The sequence below is a fragment of the Oncorhynchus keta genome, chromosome 28 (assembly GCF_023373465.1).
Source record: "Oncorhynchus keta strain PuntledgeMale-10-30-2019 chromosome 28, Oket_V2, whole genome shotgun sequence".
Taxonomy (NCBI): domain Eukaryota; kingdom Metazoa; phylum Chordata; class Actinopteri; order Salmoniformes; family Salmonidae; genus Oncorhynchus; species Oncorhynchus keta.
Window position 1 is genome coordinate 20,806,360 of NC_068448.1, and position 16,985 is coordinate 20,823,344.

Sequence of the window (16,985 nt, forward strand, 5' to 3'; positions counted from 1 at the left end):
CAGCGTGCAGGTGGCCATCGAAGGTGAGCATTTGCCCACTGAAGATGAGCTTCCACAGACAGTTTCTGACAGCTTGTGCAGAAATTCTTGGGCTGTGCAAACCTACAGTTTTATCAGCTGTCCTAGTGGCTGGTCTCAGATGATCCCGCAGGTGAAGCCCAATGTGGAGGTTCTGGGCTGGCATGGTTACACATGGTTGTGAAGTTGGTTGTACGTACTGCCAGTCTCTAAAATGACATTGAGGCAGCTTATGGTTGAGAAATTAACATTAAACTCCTGCAACAGCTCTGGTAGACATTCCTGCAGTCAGCATGCCAATTGCACACTTCCTCAACTTGAGAAGGTCTGGCATTGTGGTGTGACAAAACCGCACATTTTAAAGTGGCCTTATGGTCTCCAGCACAAGGTGCACACACATGTAATGATCATGCCGTTTAATCAGCTTCTTGAAATGCCACACCTGTCAGTTGAATTGATTATTTTGTGAAAGGAGAAATTATCACTAACAGGGATGTAAACAAATGTATGCATAACATTTGAGAGAAATTAGCTTTTTGTGCCAATGGAATATTTCTGGGATCTTTTATTTCAGCTCATGAAAACACTTTACATGTTGCGTTTATTTTTGTTCAGTGTAGATTCAGTGAGGAGCCACAAAGAATGTTCCACTTGGACAACACTAGAGCGCATCGGAGTCAATCAACAAGTGAAAAATTAACTGAAATCTTTAATGTGAATCAGCAAGAACATTAGACTAGAATGTATTTGTCAGAAAAGGTATTGAGTAGAAAAATGTTGATAAAATCAAGGTTAAAAATGTGAGTCAACAAAAACAAGTGCAAACTCCAATTTCAGAATGCTGCTCTATTTAAATACATAATTTTCTCAAAATGACTCAACATTGATATTCTTGGCAGGTTACATTTTGGCCTCAATGCAAAGTCACCTGTTATGTGTTTACATTGAGAATAAGACATTTGTAAAGAAATGATAGCTGTTACTCTCAAACACAAATATTGGAACATAATTTGACATAAGAGAGCAGCGGACTGAGTCACTCCTCATTGGCAGAATGATCACATGACTTCGTAGCCACTGCGAATGCCCCTCATCAACATACAGGCGAATATGATGCCCATGATCTGAAAACACACAAAATCAGTTAGAAAACACAGTATAATATATATTAAATAAATAAAGTGCCTTCGGAAAGTATTCAGACATCCTGACTTTTCCCACTTTGTTACATTACAGCCTTATTCGAAAATGAATTAAATATAACCATTTCCTCAGCAATCGACAATACACCAGAATGACAAAGTTAAAACGGGTATAGAAATTTTTGCAAATTTACTCAAAACAAAAAACATACCATATTTGCATAAGTATTCAGACCCTTTGCTATGCAACTCAAAACTGCATCCTGTTTCCATTGATCAACTTTGAGATGTTTTTACAACTTGATTATATTTATTATGGATCCAAGGCTGCAGCTATGTGTTGCATTCAGAGACTGGTTTGTGTCGAGGCACAGATCTGGGGACAGGTACCAAAATAATTCTGCAGCATGGGTCCCAAGAACAGTGGCATCCTTCATTCTTAAATGGAAGAAGTTTGGAACCACCAACTCTTCCTAGAGCTGGCCGCCCGGCCAAACGGAGCAATCCGAGGAGAAAGGCCTTGGTCAGGGAGGTGACCAAGAACCCGATGGTCACCGACAGAGCTTTTGAGTTCTTCTGTGGAGATGGGAGAACCTACCAGAAGAACAACCATCTCTGCAGCACTCCACCAATCAAGTCTTTATGATAGAGGGGCCAGACGGAAGAGACTCCTCACTAAAAAGGCACAAATTCAGACCATGAGAAACAAGATTCTCTGGTCTAATGAAACCAAGATTGAACTCTTTGGCCTGAATGCAAAGCGTGACACGTCTGGAGGAAACCTGGCACCATCCCTACGGTGAAGCATGGTGGTGGATCATCATGCTGTGGGGATGTTTTTCAGCAGCAGGGACTGGGAGACTAGTCAGGATCGAGGGAAAGATGAACAGAGCAAAGTACAGAGAGAGATCCTTGATGAAAACCTGCTCCAGAGCAGACTTGGGGCAAAGGGTCACCTAACAGGACAACGACCCTAAGCACACAGCCAAAACGTTGGAGTGGCTTTGAGACAAGTCTCTGAATGTCCTTGAGTGGCCCAGCCAGAGCACAGACTTGAACCCAATCAAACATCTACTAGAGACAAGAAAATAGTTGTGTGCAGCAACACGCCCCATCCAACCTCACAGAGCTTGAGAAGAATGGGACAAACTGCCCAAATACAGGTGTGCCAAGCTTGTAGAGTCACACCCAAGACTGTAATCGCTGCCAAAGGTGCTTCAACAAAGTACAGAGTAAAGGGTCTAAATACTTATGTAAATGTGATCAGTTTTGTATTTGCTATATATTAAAAACATGAAAAAAATAAGTTTTTGCTTTGACATTATGGGGTATTGTGTGTAGATTGAGGAATAAGGCTGTACCCTAAAAATGTTGAAAAAGTCATGGGGTCTGAATATGTTCCGAAGGCACTGTGTGTGTGTTGAACTAGCATCTACAATCTATGTGTCTTCTGAGCCCAGGATTTGTGTGTGTGCAAATGTATATGCTTTGTGTTTGTTCCTACCTGCAGGAAAGCGATCACCAGTGCTGCTACAATGACCCACATGATGTTCTTCTTCAACAGCTCCTCCACAACAGTCTGACACCCCTAGATAGCAATCAGAGAAATATCATTCCCGACTCCAATACACTGTTCTGGAGGTCTTTTTGCTTGGATGAATGAGTTTTCATTTCATGCAAAAAACTAACAAATCAACCACTGGGTTGAACCTTACCATCTGGTGCACCTTACTTGAATCCTCCATGGCCCCCCGACCACAGCCAGCGGTGTTATTGACACAGCAGGAGTCTGGCACAGAGTTTGTGCCAGGCCCAAAGTTTCCTCTCCAATCAGTGGCGTTGATCACTCCACAGCATTTCAGCTGGATGAAGAACAGCAAGGTTGAGAATGAGTTTGAACATGAAAGGTATACAGGGAAAGCCAGATCGAGGAAGAGACAACAGCAAAATTAGGTAGTAAGGTTAGTAAGTTCAACGGGGGAAACAGACCGGATCAAGCCAGGATATTCCTCAATGTCAACAGAAGATAAAGACAAGATAAACATCGTGGCATAGTAGACACACTAACAAGATAGTCATGTTACACGAGGTGCCAAATTAAGCAAATAAATTAAGACACACAGAATGCAAACTCTTCACATTACGACAAATATAAGATGCAGGATTGAGTGCAGTAAAATGTCTAGATTTGCAGTAGTATGTTGCAACTCCCCTGAAGGTGGCGTCACAAGTGTCAGTAAGCAGGTTTCCATCCAACTTTTTTATGTGAGTAAAGTACGTTGGCTCAACAAAAAAAATGTAATGCCAGTCCTGATGGAAACATTTGTCAGTAAACTTTCCGAACGTCGACAAAACGGTAAAATTAATTAGCATGAAATGTCAGTGGAAATGCTTTAATGCGGAAATATTTATATAACCATCAATTCGAAGTAAACTTGGAGTCATGCGATGACATTTGTGGTCCGCCAACTATGACTCATTGGGAAAGCATGCAGTTTATTCAGCTACAGATGAAATAAGTTACGATGAACTTCACAAGGTGGTGAATGTGCAATGTGATGAGCTTGATGCTCCTTTCCAATAAATATTGAGGGTCTTATTCTGGTCGATGCTTGGCTGTCATTTGACAAACAAAAACACTTGTGCGTAATAATCTCATGTAGGCTATAACCGCACTACATGCCAGCTGTTGGCTAGAGCACAGGTGCCAATACCAGAGTGGGCACAAAAATTGTGAAGAAAATATCAGTAGAGTTGAAAATTTGATGGAAACCCATTTAACCTTTTTATTTTGGAGAATTTAACTGCAAAATGTATTTTTATGTGCACTACATCCGCACGCACAGCCTTTTATCTGCAACAAGTCAATTTGATGGAAACATCTCTGGTATAAAAGTGTGTACATTGTCATTAAGCAGATTTTTGAATATTCACATGAAAACCAATCTCCAATTGGATGGAAAACTAACTAGTGTATGTCAATTGTTTCTTTTGTTCCAAAGTATATAGATCTAGCATCTCCCAATACTTAATTGTTGATACCAACATCAATCTGCAGGTTATCCAGGGCCTTCTGGAATTCGTCGGTGCCGTTGCTGTATTTGGTGACCATGTCATTGAGACTCTCATGGACAATGACTGTCAGCTAAATAACGAAAAACATGGTTAACGTGTGTAATTACAAAATTAAGTTGATAGGTGTAGACTGTACATACGTTACAGTATAGATAATTAGACATGTAAAAAAAAAAATACAAAAAGCTGCCTGAAATACGTGTATACTCACGTTGCCTCTGAAGACATATCCAGCGATGGCAGCACCAATCTCCGTGATAATGATCAGACCCAGAAGGAGAGAGAACTTGGGAGAAAATATACAGATGAAAAATATTAGCTATTTTTGGAAGATTAAAGGATTTAAACAAATAAGCAAAAACATGTATAAGGATTTAGATTGAGCTATTGTAAAATATATTACATGGCCAAAAGTATGTAGACTCATGCTCTTGAACATTCCAAAATCATGGGCATTAATGGAGTTGGTCCTCCCTTTGCTGCGATAACATCCTCCACTCGTCTGGTAAGGCTTTCCACTAGATGTTGGAACATTGGAAGCAAGGCCCTGCAGCATTCAACCACAAGAGCGTCGGGCACGGATGTTGAGCAATTAGGCCTGGCTTTCAGTCGGTGTTCCAATTCATCCCAAAGGTGTTCGTTCGATGGTGTTGAGGTCAGTGCTCTGTTCAGGCCAGTCAAATTATTCCACACCAAATCTCAACAAACCATTTCTGTATAGATCTCTTTGTGCACGGGGGTATTGTCATGCTGAAACAGGAACGGGCATTCCCCGAACTGTTGCCAAAAAGTTAGAAGCACAGAATTGTCTAGGATATCATTTTATGCTGTATCGTTGATTTCCCTTCACTGGAACTAAGGGGCCTAGCCCAAACCATGAAACGGCCCCAAACCATTATTCCTCCTCCACAAAATTTTACATTTGGCACTATGCATTCTCTTGCCTTCCGCAAAACCCAGATTTGTCTGTCGGACTGCCAGATGGTGAAGTGTGATTTAACACTCCAGAGAACGCGATTCCACTGCTCCAGAGTCCAATGGCTTTGAGCTTTATACCACTCCAGCCGATGCTTGGCATTGTGCATGGTCATCTTTGGCTTGTGTGCAGCTGCTCGGTCATGGAAACACATTAGATGGCTTCCATTTTTTTAATGAAGCTCCCTCTCAACTCTTGCTTCCAGAGGCAGTTTGGAACTCTGTAGTGAGTGTTGCAATGGAGGACAGCTGTAACCGAGGACATGAACTAACAATTGGCCAGGGCAGCTCTAGCAGGGCAGAAATTTGACAAACTGACTTGTTGGAAAGGTGGCGTCCTATAAAAAGGTGTCACATTCAAAAATCACTGAGCTCGAGTAGGGCCATTCTACTGCCAATGTTTGTCTATGGAGATTGCATGACTGTGTGCTCAATTTTTTTACACCTGTCAGCAACGGGTGTGGCTGAAGTAGCAGAATCCACTAGTTTGAAGGGGTGTCCACGTCATGTACTTTTCATGTACACCTTTTTTTCCCCAAATCAGTCACATCATGCAGCCTGACAATGATTTGAAAATCTAAAACACATAGCCCGGCATTTTTATCACAACTAAAGTTAAATAAATCTTTAAATTAAGCATATTTTTAATTTTACCTTTATTTAACCAGGCAAGTCAGTTGAGAACAAATTCTTATTTTCAATGACGGCCTAGGAACAGTGGGTTAACTGCCTGTTCAGGGGCAGAACGACAGATTTGTACCTTGTCAGCTCGGGGGTTTGAACTTGCAACCTTCCGGTTCCTAGTCTAACCACTAGGCTACCCTGCCGCCCATATGGACCTGTCGCTCTGTTAACCCCTGAAATCGTTTGGAGAAAGTATGCTTCCTATTTTATTCAGCTATGTTCAATTATATTCTTCATACTATAAAATGCCACAGAATTATAAGCAAATCTCATCTGCTAAATTAACTAGTGTAGCCAACAGCCAAATGGCATAGCCAGATCAGGACCTAACATAAGGACAAATCAGAGTACGCTATTCTGTTCTTCTGAAATAGACTACATTCTCTTCATATAAAGTTTAGACCCGTCTGAAATAAATGGATTTATTGTGAAGGTGTAGGCTATATTACATGGATTTATTAGACTTTAAAAAATGTAGATGTTCCTATGGTCTGCAGGCTGTGTGGAGAAGCCAGGAGATGCTAAATGTGTTTGTTAATTAACAGTCAATTACTGAGAGACCGGCAGTTATTTACTTGATAAATCACCAGCTGACATAATTGAATGACCGCCACAGCCCTATGTGGACACAAGATCAAACGTGTATACAACACATTTTGTTTGGAATATCATGGTGACCACTATGCAGCAGTTCTACTGCATAGAGGTTCTATCATGCGTGTCATGTTATACGTGAACATACCATGGTGACCATGCAGTAGCTCTCCTTCCAGGCTCCACAGCAGCCGAAAAAGGCGATGAAGAAGACAACGACCCCCACCACAATGAGGACAATGGGGGCTGACGAGGCTGAGACATTATTGATCACTACGGTGTTGTGGACAGCCACCTGAACCAAGACTCCCAGAACTATTAGAGTCAGACCACACAGCTAAAGAGAAAGAAGCGGAGAGATGGAGTACATGATTAGAAGTCACAAATTTACATCTTCACGTACGGTTTTCTACAACCATTGTACAACATAACAGATGTTCAAACGTTTTGAAATATGTGAATAGTCTAAACCAAAGCATGTGTAGACAATTTCATAATCTGTACAACTGAATTATACATTTGTTATTGTAAGAGGCCATAATTTTAGAATGGCAAGAAAGTACTAAAGTGTATGTAAGACTAATGTACATCAGATCCTGGCTTAACCCAGTCTCAATCAAAAGATGTTTCAGGTCCTGTAATGAGTTCAGAATAGCATTCAGACCCAGAGCAACTTCTAGTAACCCCTTGTCACTCAGGAATGCTGGAACCAGTCAGGTTACTGGGTCCTAAATTAGCATTCAAATGAACTAATACGGATCCAGGACACAAACGAGAAAATACTTTGAAGTAACCATGTAGTCACATTTGCTGCATCTTTACTTTAAAAGAGACGGTAGTCATTTGAAAATTAGTACTTAGTCCTCCCCCCATTTGAAGAGTATTTAGACAAATTCAAAGTCAAAACCTTAGTATTTGGTCCCATATTCCTAGCATGCAATGACTACATCAAGCTTGTGACTCTACAAACTTGTTGGATGCATTTCCAGTTTGTTTTTCAGATTGTGCTTTGCTCAATAGGAACTGAATGTTGAATAATGTGTAATTTGAGTCACAATCGTGGATGCTACCATTATGGATAATCATTCATTAAAGTTGTGATTCAAGATACAGGAGGAAGAACCCAACAAAATCTACGTCCCACAATGGAAGGTCAGTTCTGTGAAGTCATTGCCATATATATATATATATATATTTTTTTATCTAGGTACATCCAGCCCCCACTTTGGTCCTTTCATCATTGGTAACCCCAATGTAAATACTTGACATGGGTTATGATTAGGATTATTCGCTGCCTGGTTCTATATAGTGCAGAGGTAGGTACACAGGCAAACATGATAACACAGGAGAGAGGCCATGAAACGAAATGTAGACCTACATGTCAATACAAATGTTTATTTTTAAAAAGAACACATCACTCACTAAGATTATCATGTAAAAATAAAATAAACTGTGTGCTATTAAAACACCCAAAAAGGAGGAGGGAAATCTCCCTCTCAATTTAAGGGGCTCTCTCGGCATGGGAAGCATATGTTTACATTGCCAAAGCAAGTGAAATAGGTTTTTTTTTTTTTACAGTAAACATTACTCACAAAAGTTCCAAAAGAATAAAAGACAATTCAAATGTAATGTCTATCTATATACAGTGTTGTAATGATGTGCAAATAGTTAGAAAATAAACAAATATAGGTTGTATTTACAATGGTGTTTGTTCTTCACCAGTTGCCCTTTTCTTGTGGCAACAGGTCACATCCTACTCTGATTGCACACTGTGGTATTTCACCCAATAGATATGAGAGGTTATTTGAGCTGGAGTTGTTTTCAAATTCTTTGTAGGTCTGTAATCTGAGGAAAGTGTGTTTCTCTAATATGGTCATACATTTGGCAGGCAGGATTTTAGGAAGTGCAACTCAATTTCCACCTCATTTTGTGGGCAGTGTGCACATAGGCTGTCTTCCCTTGAGAGCCAGGTCTGTCTTCAGCAGCCTCTCTCAATAACAAGGCTATGCTCACGGAGTCTGTACACAAAGATTCTCAATTTTGGGTCAGTCACAGTGGTCAGGCATTCTGCCACTGTGTACTCCGTTTAGGGCCAAATAGCATTCTAGTTTGCGCTGTTTTTTTTGTAAATTCTTTCCAGTCTAATTGTGTTGCTATCCTGGGGCTCTGTTTGTGAACAGAGCCCCAGGACCAGCTTGCTTAGTGGGCTCTTCTCCAGGTTAATTTCTCTGTAGGTTATGGAAGGTTTGGGAATCGCTTTCTTTTAGGTGATTGTAGAATTTAACTTTTTTTCTGGATTTTTATCATTAGCGGGTATTGACCTAATTCTGCTGTGAATGCATTATTTGGTGTTCTACATTGTACACGGAGGATATTTTGGCTGAAAATTGCAGTCTCAATTTGGTGTTTGTCCCATTTTGTGAATTTGATGAGCAGACCCCAGACCTCAACTATAAAGGGCAATGGGTTCCATAACTGATTCAAGTATTTTTAGCCAGATTCTAAATGGCATGTCGAATTTTGTGTTTCTTTTGATGGCATAGAAGCCCCTTTTTGCATTGTCTCTCAGATTTTTCACAGCTTGGTGGAAGGTAGCTGTGGCACTGATGTTTAGGCTGAGGTATGTATAGTTTGTGTGCTCTTAGGACAATGGTGTCTAGATGTAATTGGTATTCGTGGTCCTGGCAACTGGACCTTTTTTGGAACACTGCTGTTTTTGTCTTACTGAGTTTTACTGTCAGGGCCCAGGTCTGACAAGATCTGCACAGAAGATCTAGGTGCTGATGTACACCGTCCTTGGTTGGAGACAGGATCATCAGCAAATAGACATTTGACTTCAGATTCTAGTACGATAAGGACGGGTGCTGCAGACTGTTCTAGTTCCCTCGCCAATTCGTTGAGATATATATATATATATATTGAAGAGGGTGGGTGTTAAGTTTGCATCCCTGTCTCACCCCCTGTCCCTATGGGAAAAAAATTGTTATGACAATTGTAACCGCATACTTGTTGTTTGTGGACTCCCGAGTGGCACAGTGGTCTAAGGCACTCCGTTTCAGTTCTAGAGACGTCACTACAGACCCTGGTTTGATTCCAGGCTGTATCACAACCGGCTGTGATTGGGAGTCCCATATGAGGGTGCACAATTGACCCCATGTCGTCCGGGCTAGGCAGTCATTGTAAATAAGAATTTGTACTTAACTGACTGGCCTAGCTAAATAAAAGAAATTGTGTACATGGATTTTATAATGTCGTATGTTTTTTAGAAGTTTTAGAAACTTCAGAGTGTTTTCTATCCAATAATAATATGCAAATATTAGCAACTATGACTGAGGAGCAGGCCATTTGATATGGGCACTTTTCATCCAAGCTACTCAAGAATGCCCCTGCAGCCATAAAGTTAAATGTATTTGGCAAAGGTGTATGTAAACTTCTGACTTCAACTGTAGTTGATTCTAAGATTTGTATTTGATCATGTATATGTTTTTGCTGTTCTTTGGTTATAAGAGCCACAAAGATTGGAGAAGTGGTTTATCCATACACCTCCATTTTGGATAGATAAATGTTTTCCAATTCCCAGAAGTGGTTAGAGTCTATGAATTCTTCAATTACATTGAGCAGATTTCCAACGTGCTGTTCCTTCTTTTCCATACTGTATTTCTGTATTGTTTTAGTGATTGACCATAGTTAAGAAGTAGGCTCAGGTTCTGTCTCCCCGTTTTTGGTTGGATAGGTTTCTCAATTGCCTTCTTAGGTTTTTCCATTCTTTATCATTGTTCATTTTCTTCAGTTTTCTATTTGAGATTTGATAGGGAAGCTGAGAGGTCAAATATACTGTTTAGGTTTTCTACTGCCAAGTTTCTACCTTCCCTATTACAGTGAAATATTTTGCTCAGGAAATTGTCTTGAATGGATTGAATGTTGTTTGGTAGATTTCCACATTACTTTCCTTCCATCTATAGCATGTCTTAATATTATTCAGTTCATTTGGCATTGATGCTGCATGATTGAGCAGAGCTCTGTTCAAGTAGTAGTGTGATTTTGCTATGTTCTGATAGAGCATTCAATTCAGTCAGTCCACTGACACCCCTAAGAGACTCTGGGTTGAGGTCAGTGATAAAGTAGATGAGCTATAGGTGTACCTACCATAGGAGGCCCGGTCGAAGCCTACCATTGACTATGTACATGCCTTCTCTCAAGAAGAGAGAAGACCCAGAATTAGTCTGGAAATCTACACAGTAAGGGATTAGAGCAGCGATCTTAACTTTTCACACAAACGCTTTGTATCAGTGAACAAGTCACATGATATTGTCATAACACTGAAATGGTCACAAGACTCAAATTCTACTTTTAGCCTCTGATTCTCTCTCCTCCTCCCCACCACACCCCCTTTCTCCTTTACACACATGATATTGGGATTACGCCAAATATCACACATGAACATTTCCTATGGCAGGATATGGACTTGTTCAATATCCTGAGATATAAAGAGAGAAAATAGGATGTTGCATGGTGACATACATTGCATGTGTTCTCAGCACATTCAATAGATTAAGCTATATTGATTCCAGATATGCCTCTCTTGGCAGAGGTCCATATCCGGATCTTGATATGCTGGTTTTAAGATGGTGCCGAATAGGTTGGCTGACGTTTTACATGCTCCTAACCAACTACTATTTTGGTGGTTGTTTTTTTGCGTTTATTTGTTACTTATTTTGAACATAATGTTGCTGCTACCGTCTCTTATGACCGTAAATAACCTCTGGACATCAGAACAGCGATTAATCACCACAAACTGGAATATGCTTTTTCCTTTAACAAGTCCAACGAGAAGGATACACTGCCTTCCCGGGAACAGGTCCAAATCCCCATCATTTGCCTTCTAAGAATCCATAGGAGAGCGAGTAAACTCCCACTGCCATCAGTTCTAAATGGCTAACAAGCAATCATTGGAAAATAAAATGTATTACATTTACCCAACCAAGGGGGCATTAAAGACTAATATCTTATGTTTCACCGAGTCGTTGCTGAACGACAACACAGATAATATAGAGCTGGCGGGATTTTCCATGCACCGGCAGAACAGAGAAGCTACGTCTCGTAAACCATGGGGTGGGGGTTTGTCAATAACAGCTGGTGCGTGATGTCTAATATTAAAGAAGTCTCAGGGTATTGCTCGCCTGAGGTAGAGTACATTATGGTAAGCTGTAGACCGCACTATCTATATTATTCGTAGCCGTCTATTTACCACCACAGCCCGATGCTGGCACTAAGACCGCACTCAACCAACTCGATAAGGCCATAAGGAGTACCTCAACGCCATTGGATGAATTCCGCAATTTACTCCAGTCTGTGCTAGCAAAACAGTCCGATTGCATCTGCGTCATCTGACCACTTACGTATTGAGTGTCACTGGTACTTCCTACTTTAGTTTTTAGCTTGTAAGCAAGAATCAGGAGGATAGAATTATGGTCCGATTTGCAGGGGAGAGCTTTGTATGTATGCATGTGTGGAGAAAAGATGGTTGTTTTTTCCCCCTCTGGTTGCACATGTGACATGCTGGTAACTGATTTAAGTATGCCTGCATAAGAGTGCCACTTTTCTTGTTTGCTTATGGCCTTATCGAGTTGGTTGAGTACCACCTCAGTCATAGTGACGTACGTACATATTCCAACCAGAAGCCATGGATTACAGGTAACACCCGCATCGAGCTAAAGGCAAAAGCTGCCACTTTCAAGGAGCCGGACACTAATCCGGACACTTATAAGAAATCACACTATGCCCTCAGACGAACCATCAAACAAGCAAAGTGCCAAGACAGTATTAAAATTGAGTCCTTTTCATATGTGGCAGGGCTTGAAAACGATTACGGACTACAAAGGGAAACCCAGACGTGAGCTGTCCAGTGACAAGCAACACCAAAGCATGCACGAGAGCATCAGCTGTTGTGGATGACTGATCACACTCTCGGTAGCCGATGTGAGCAAGACCTTTAAAAAAAAATATATATATATTTTTTTAAAACAGGTCAACAAGCACAAAGCCGGATTACCAGGACGTGTACTCAAAGCATGCGCGGACCAACTGGCAAATGTCTTCACTGACATTTTCAACCTCTCCCTGACAGAGTCTGTAAAATCTGTGTTTCAAGCAGACCACCATAATCCCTGTGGCAAAGGAAGCAAATGTAACCTGCCTAAATTATTACGGCCCCATAGCACTTACGTTGGTAGGCATGAAGTGTTTTGAAAAGCTGATAAAAGCATCCTCCCGGGTACCCTATACGCACTCCAATTCCCATACCGCCCCAACAGATCCACAGATGACGCGATCTCACTGGACATAAGGAACACCTATGTGAGAATACTGTTCATTGACTACACCACATAGCTCATCAACAAGCTAAGGACCCTGGGACGAAACACCTCCCTCTGCAACTGGATCCTGGACTTCCTGATGGGCCGGCCCCAGGTGTTGAGGGTAGGTAGCAACACATCTGCCATGCTGATCCTCAACACTGGAGCAACCCAGAGGTGTGTACTTAGTCCCCTCCTGTACTCCATTCACCACAACTGCGTGGCCAAACACGACTCCAACACCATCATTAGCCTCTCTAGGGTATGTGGGACGCTAGCGTCCCATCTGGCCAACATCCAGTGAGATTGCAGAGCGCCAAATTCAAATACAGAAATACTCATAAAAATTCAGAAAACAAAACATATTTTTACATAGGTTGAAAAAGATGAACTTCTTGTGAATCTAACCACGGTGTCGTGTCTTTGGCTATGCCGGATTAAGTGATATGACATGCTATTCTATCATATAATTTGTCCATAATTAATATTACCTGATTGAGCTAATCATGTAAATGTAATTAACTAGAGAGTTGTGCACCACAAAATAATATTTATAGAGCAGTTATCTTCTGAATAAACTCTGAAAGACCTAGTAATATCTTACATCAATAGCAGTCAATATTAATCATCTTAATTCAGTCTCATCTGAAAGTTGATGGCCCCAACAACTTTCAGAATTCATCAAATCTCCCTCAGTTTTATTCTGCTACAAAGATGTGTTATCTGTACAGTTCTTCCTGTAAATGTTCAGTGGAAATTATGAAAAGTAGTCCAAGTGCATAGAGTTCTTTGGTTTGTTAAACTCTGAAATCCAGGGGTTTGGTATACATTTTTCATTGACAAATCAACTCAGCGTAATCACGTAACCATGGAATTGTTCTGCAGAAGTTTGAGGAACTGAACTCCCTGAATTACTCATGAGATGGGTTAACCAAGTGTCAGAGGCATTTCACAATCAATCCAGATGCTGAGCTGTATTAGAGCCACAAGTTAACACTTAACAGACGTCACAGGACAGAAGCAGCACATCCTAGCCAGTCGGGATTCCAAACTTCCATCTGCATTACTCACCCAGAAGATGAAGTTGAAAAAGAAGAGTAGGTACTTCACACATTTCATTCCACCCTCGACACCCATGGTTAGTCCGTATCAAGCCCCTGGATCAACACAAAGAAAAATCCATTTGAACCAGAGACATTAAATAACTTTATTACAAATAGTGTGATATAGTTTCAGGTTATCGCTTGTTGCTGCATCGCCTAGTGTGTTTAGCTCGGCTCACATTTTATTGTGTCAATGGTGACAGAAAACTGGCATGGTATGCTGAGAATATGTACGAATGAAAGGAAAAATTGACAGGTAGGCCAGTAATCAGTTAATGTAAAAACATTTTTTAAAGAGTGTCAATGAAAGGAATCAGTTGATGTGTGGGGGAACATTTTAAATTGTCACCTAAGGCAAAAGTGAGTAAACACACATAATATATAGAAACTGTCCAGTAAAATATTACTCATAAATTCACAAGGGTGTGATGTCTGATCAACAGTTGAGAATCACAGGCTTGCTGACAGTTAAAGGCCTTTTTCCGCATCAGATTAACATTACACCATAAAACCACATTTGTTTCAAGAGTTTAGTGCGCAACACTATATGCGTTCAAATCTGGGGTAAATGTAATCTCATTGGATTTCATTAGGCAACATGAAAAATCCCCTGTTTTGTGCTCGATTAGTATCCAGAATGGTCTGTAATTTAGGCTATGGTTCATAAAAATGTTGGTTCTAATAGTGGGTGACAGGTTCAGAAAAATATTTTGCTTTCCTGTTTCAGATTAGTTCAATTCACATCTAATTATCTGCATTAGCTATGTAGGCCTGCTATTAATTAATATGACAAATGGACACAAAATAACAATGGGGAAAAAGTTTACTTTACAAGACTGCGACATCCATTGCTCGCCACAGCAGAGAACCACCAACCACACAACAAAACACACCGGGGCAGAGGATACGAAGTTAACTATTGTTGTAGGCAAATTTGATTTGTTGTACAGTTTTTGTAGCCAAATTCCATTACTACTAAGTAACCGTAAAGACAGAAGGTTATTATATTAGGCTTCAATCTTAGTTCAACGTGTCGATTGCGCATTCTCAAAACGAACCTCTATTTATCTCTCGCACCTTCTTTTTTTAAATGTAATTTCATAATGACTATAGGCTACAACGTTAACCAAAACAATATATGGATTAAATAGGCGTACTATTTACCTTTTTCCCAACAAGAAAATAGTAGAGGCGTCAAAGTAATTCGAGGCAATGGTTGAAATTTGGAAACAAACTGGTGAAGTAAGCGACGCAATTCTCCGTTTTATAAGCCCCTCCCTCTCTACGTCTGATCCAGCAATCGTTAACATGATCATGGAAAATGACCGAGAACCGAGAAGTCAACACAAGCCAAGATTCACTTTCATCTATAGTACACCAACACACAGTAGCAGTTATCAGTTGAGCGGAGCCTGTACTCTTTCAAGGTGAAGCACTATTTATTTCAGATGCAGATATCTGAAATATTTATTTTAGTTCAATGTGCGTGAGCACTTATTGGTCGGCCCAGTCTTATACTCAGCTGGCCCCTCCCCAGATTTTGTTTTAAATGCTTTTACAAAAAAGCTTTCCAACAAGCTACCCTTGACCTTGTTCTGAACACCTCCAAAACAAAGGTTATGTGGTTTGGTAAGAAGAATGCCCCTCTCCCCACATGTGTGATTATTACCTCTGAGGTTTTAGAGGTTGAGGTAGTCACCTCATACAAGTAGTTGGGAGTATGGCTAGATGGTACACTGTCCTTCTCTCAGCACATATCAAAGCTACAGGCTAAAGTTAAATCTAGACTTGGTTTCCTCTATCGTAATCGCTCCTCTTTCACCCCAGCTGCCAAACTAACCCTGATTCAGATGACCATCCTACCCATGCTAGATTACAGAGACATAATTTATAGTTCGGCAGGTAAGGGAGCTCTCGAGCGACGAGATGTTCTTTACCATTCGGTCATCAGATTTGCCACCAATATAAACAGTTGAACTAAGCTCATGAGAAATTTATAAGCTATATTCTTCAAGAATCAAAGTGTACATATAATAAATGTTTAAATCCTAAAAGGGAATATCTAGTTAGTTGCACAACTGCATTCAGTCTTCCACATTTGACCAAACCCCTCTGAATCAGAGAGGTGCTGCCTTAATCAACATCATCCGTGCCCAGGGAAGCAGTTAACCGCTAGGCTAATGGCATCTTTTTGTAGGCACTAACTCAGCCATGGTTCGTTGGACAAGATCTATAGAGTAATTAGTTATGTTTTTGTAGGGTTTTTGGATCAACGTGAAAAACAAGGTCTGCGGTAACAGGTTTAGGAGATCTTATACGTTTTGTTCTATGAGATAATCGCCATCAGCTATAGTACATTTCTGTGAATTTTAAGCATTTATGTCATTTTGAAAAAGCACATAAAGGCTTCATCATTCATAAAGGTCATGTTAACTGACTGATATTATCTAATAGAACAAAACATAGGAGATCTCCTAAGCCTGGTTTGGACTTACTTCCGGCGTTCATCCCAAAACCCTATTCTTTCCCCATTCATTTTCCCCATAGGGATGGTTGAACGAACCAGAGGTAACTCATTTCCAGGTTTTAGGATGAGTGAGCTCTACCGAGCTCTATGGTCTTTCATTGATGACCACTTAGGCCTACATTAAAGGACTAATCCGTGGTAGTTACCATCTGAGTTGAGGGACCAACTGGTCAGCACAGGAGCAGAAAATGAAGTGCCTGTGAATAAAGGCCTTTATGTTATGTGATGTGATAATTTACAACATCAAACGGGGATGTGGTAAACTCAGCAAAAAAAATGTATGAATGAACTTCGCCAATTTTTCAGGACCCTGTCTTTCAAAGATAATTCGTAAAATCCAAATAACTTCACAGATATTCATTGTAATGGGTTTAAACACTGATTCCCATGCTTGTTCAATGAACCATAAAGAATTAATGAACATGCACCTGTGGAACGGTCGTTAAGACACTAACAGCTTACCGACGGTAGGCAATTAAGGTCACAGTTATGAAAACTTAGGACACTAAAG

General features: G+C 40.5%; 1 protein-coding gene across 1 annotated transcript; it reads right to left on the minus strand.

The window, feature by feature from the left end:
• Nucleotides 1-565: 565 nt before the first annotated feature.
• LOC118360785 (CD63 antigen-like) lies at nt 566-15,262 on the minus strand. Its single transcript, XM_035740201.2, has 8 exons — nt 15,112-15,262; nt 13,916-14,001; nt 6,637-6,825; nt 4,447-4,521; nt 4,207-4,305; nt 2,876-3,022; nt 2,665-2,748; nt 566-1,142 (listed from the first exon to the last, which is right to left on the minus strand). Exons 2-8 carry the CDS (start codon nt 13,979-13,981, stop codon nt 1,077-1,079), a joined length of 726 nt encoding a protein of 241 aa, XP_035596094.1. The 5' UTR covers nt 13,982-14,001; nt 15,112-15,262; the 3' UTR covers nt 566-1,076.
• Between the last annotated feature and the right edge of the window lie 1,723 nt (nt 15,263-16,985).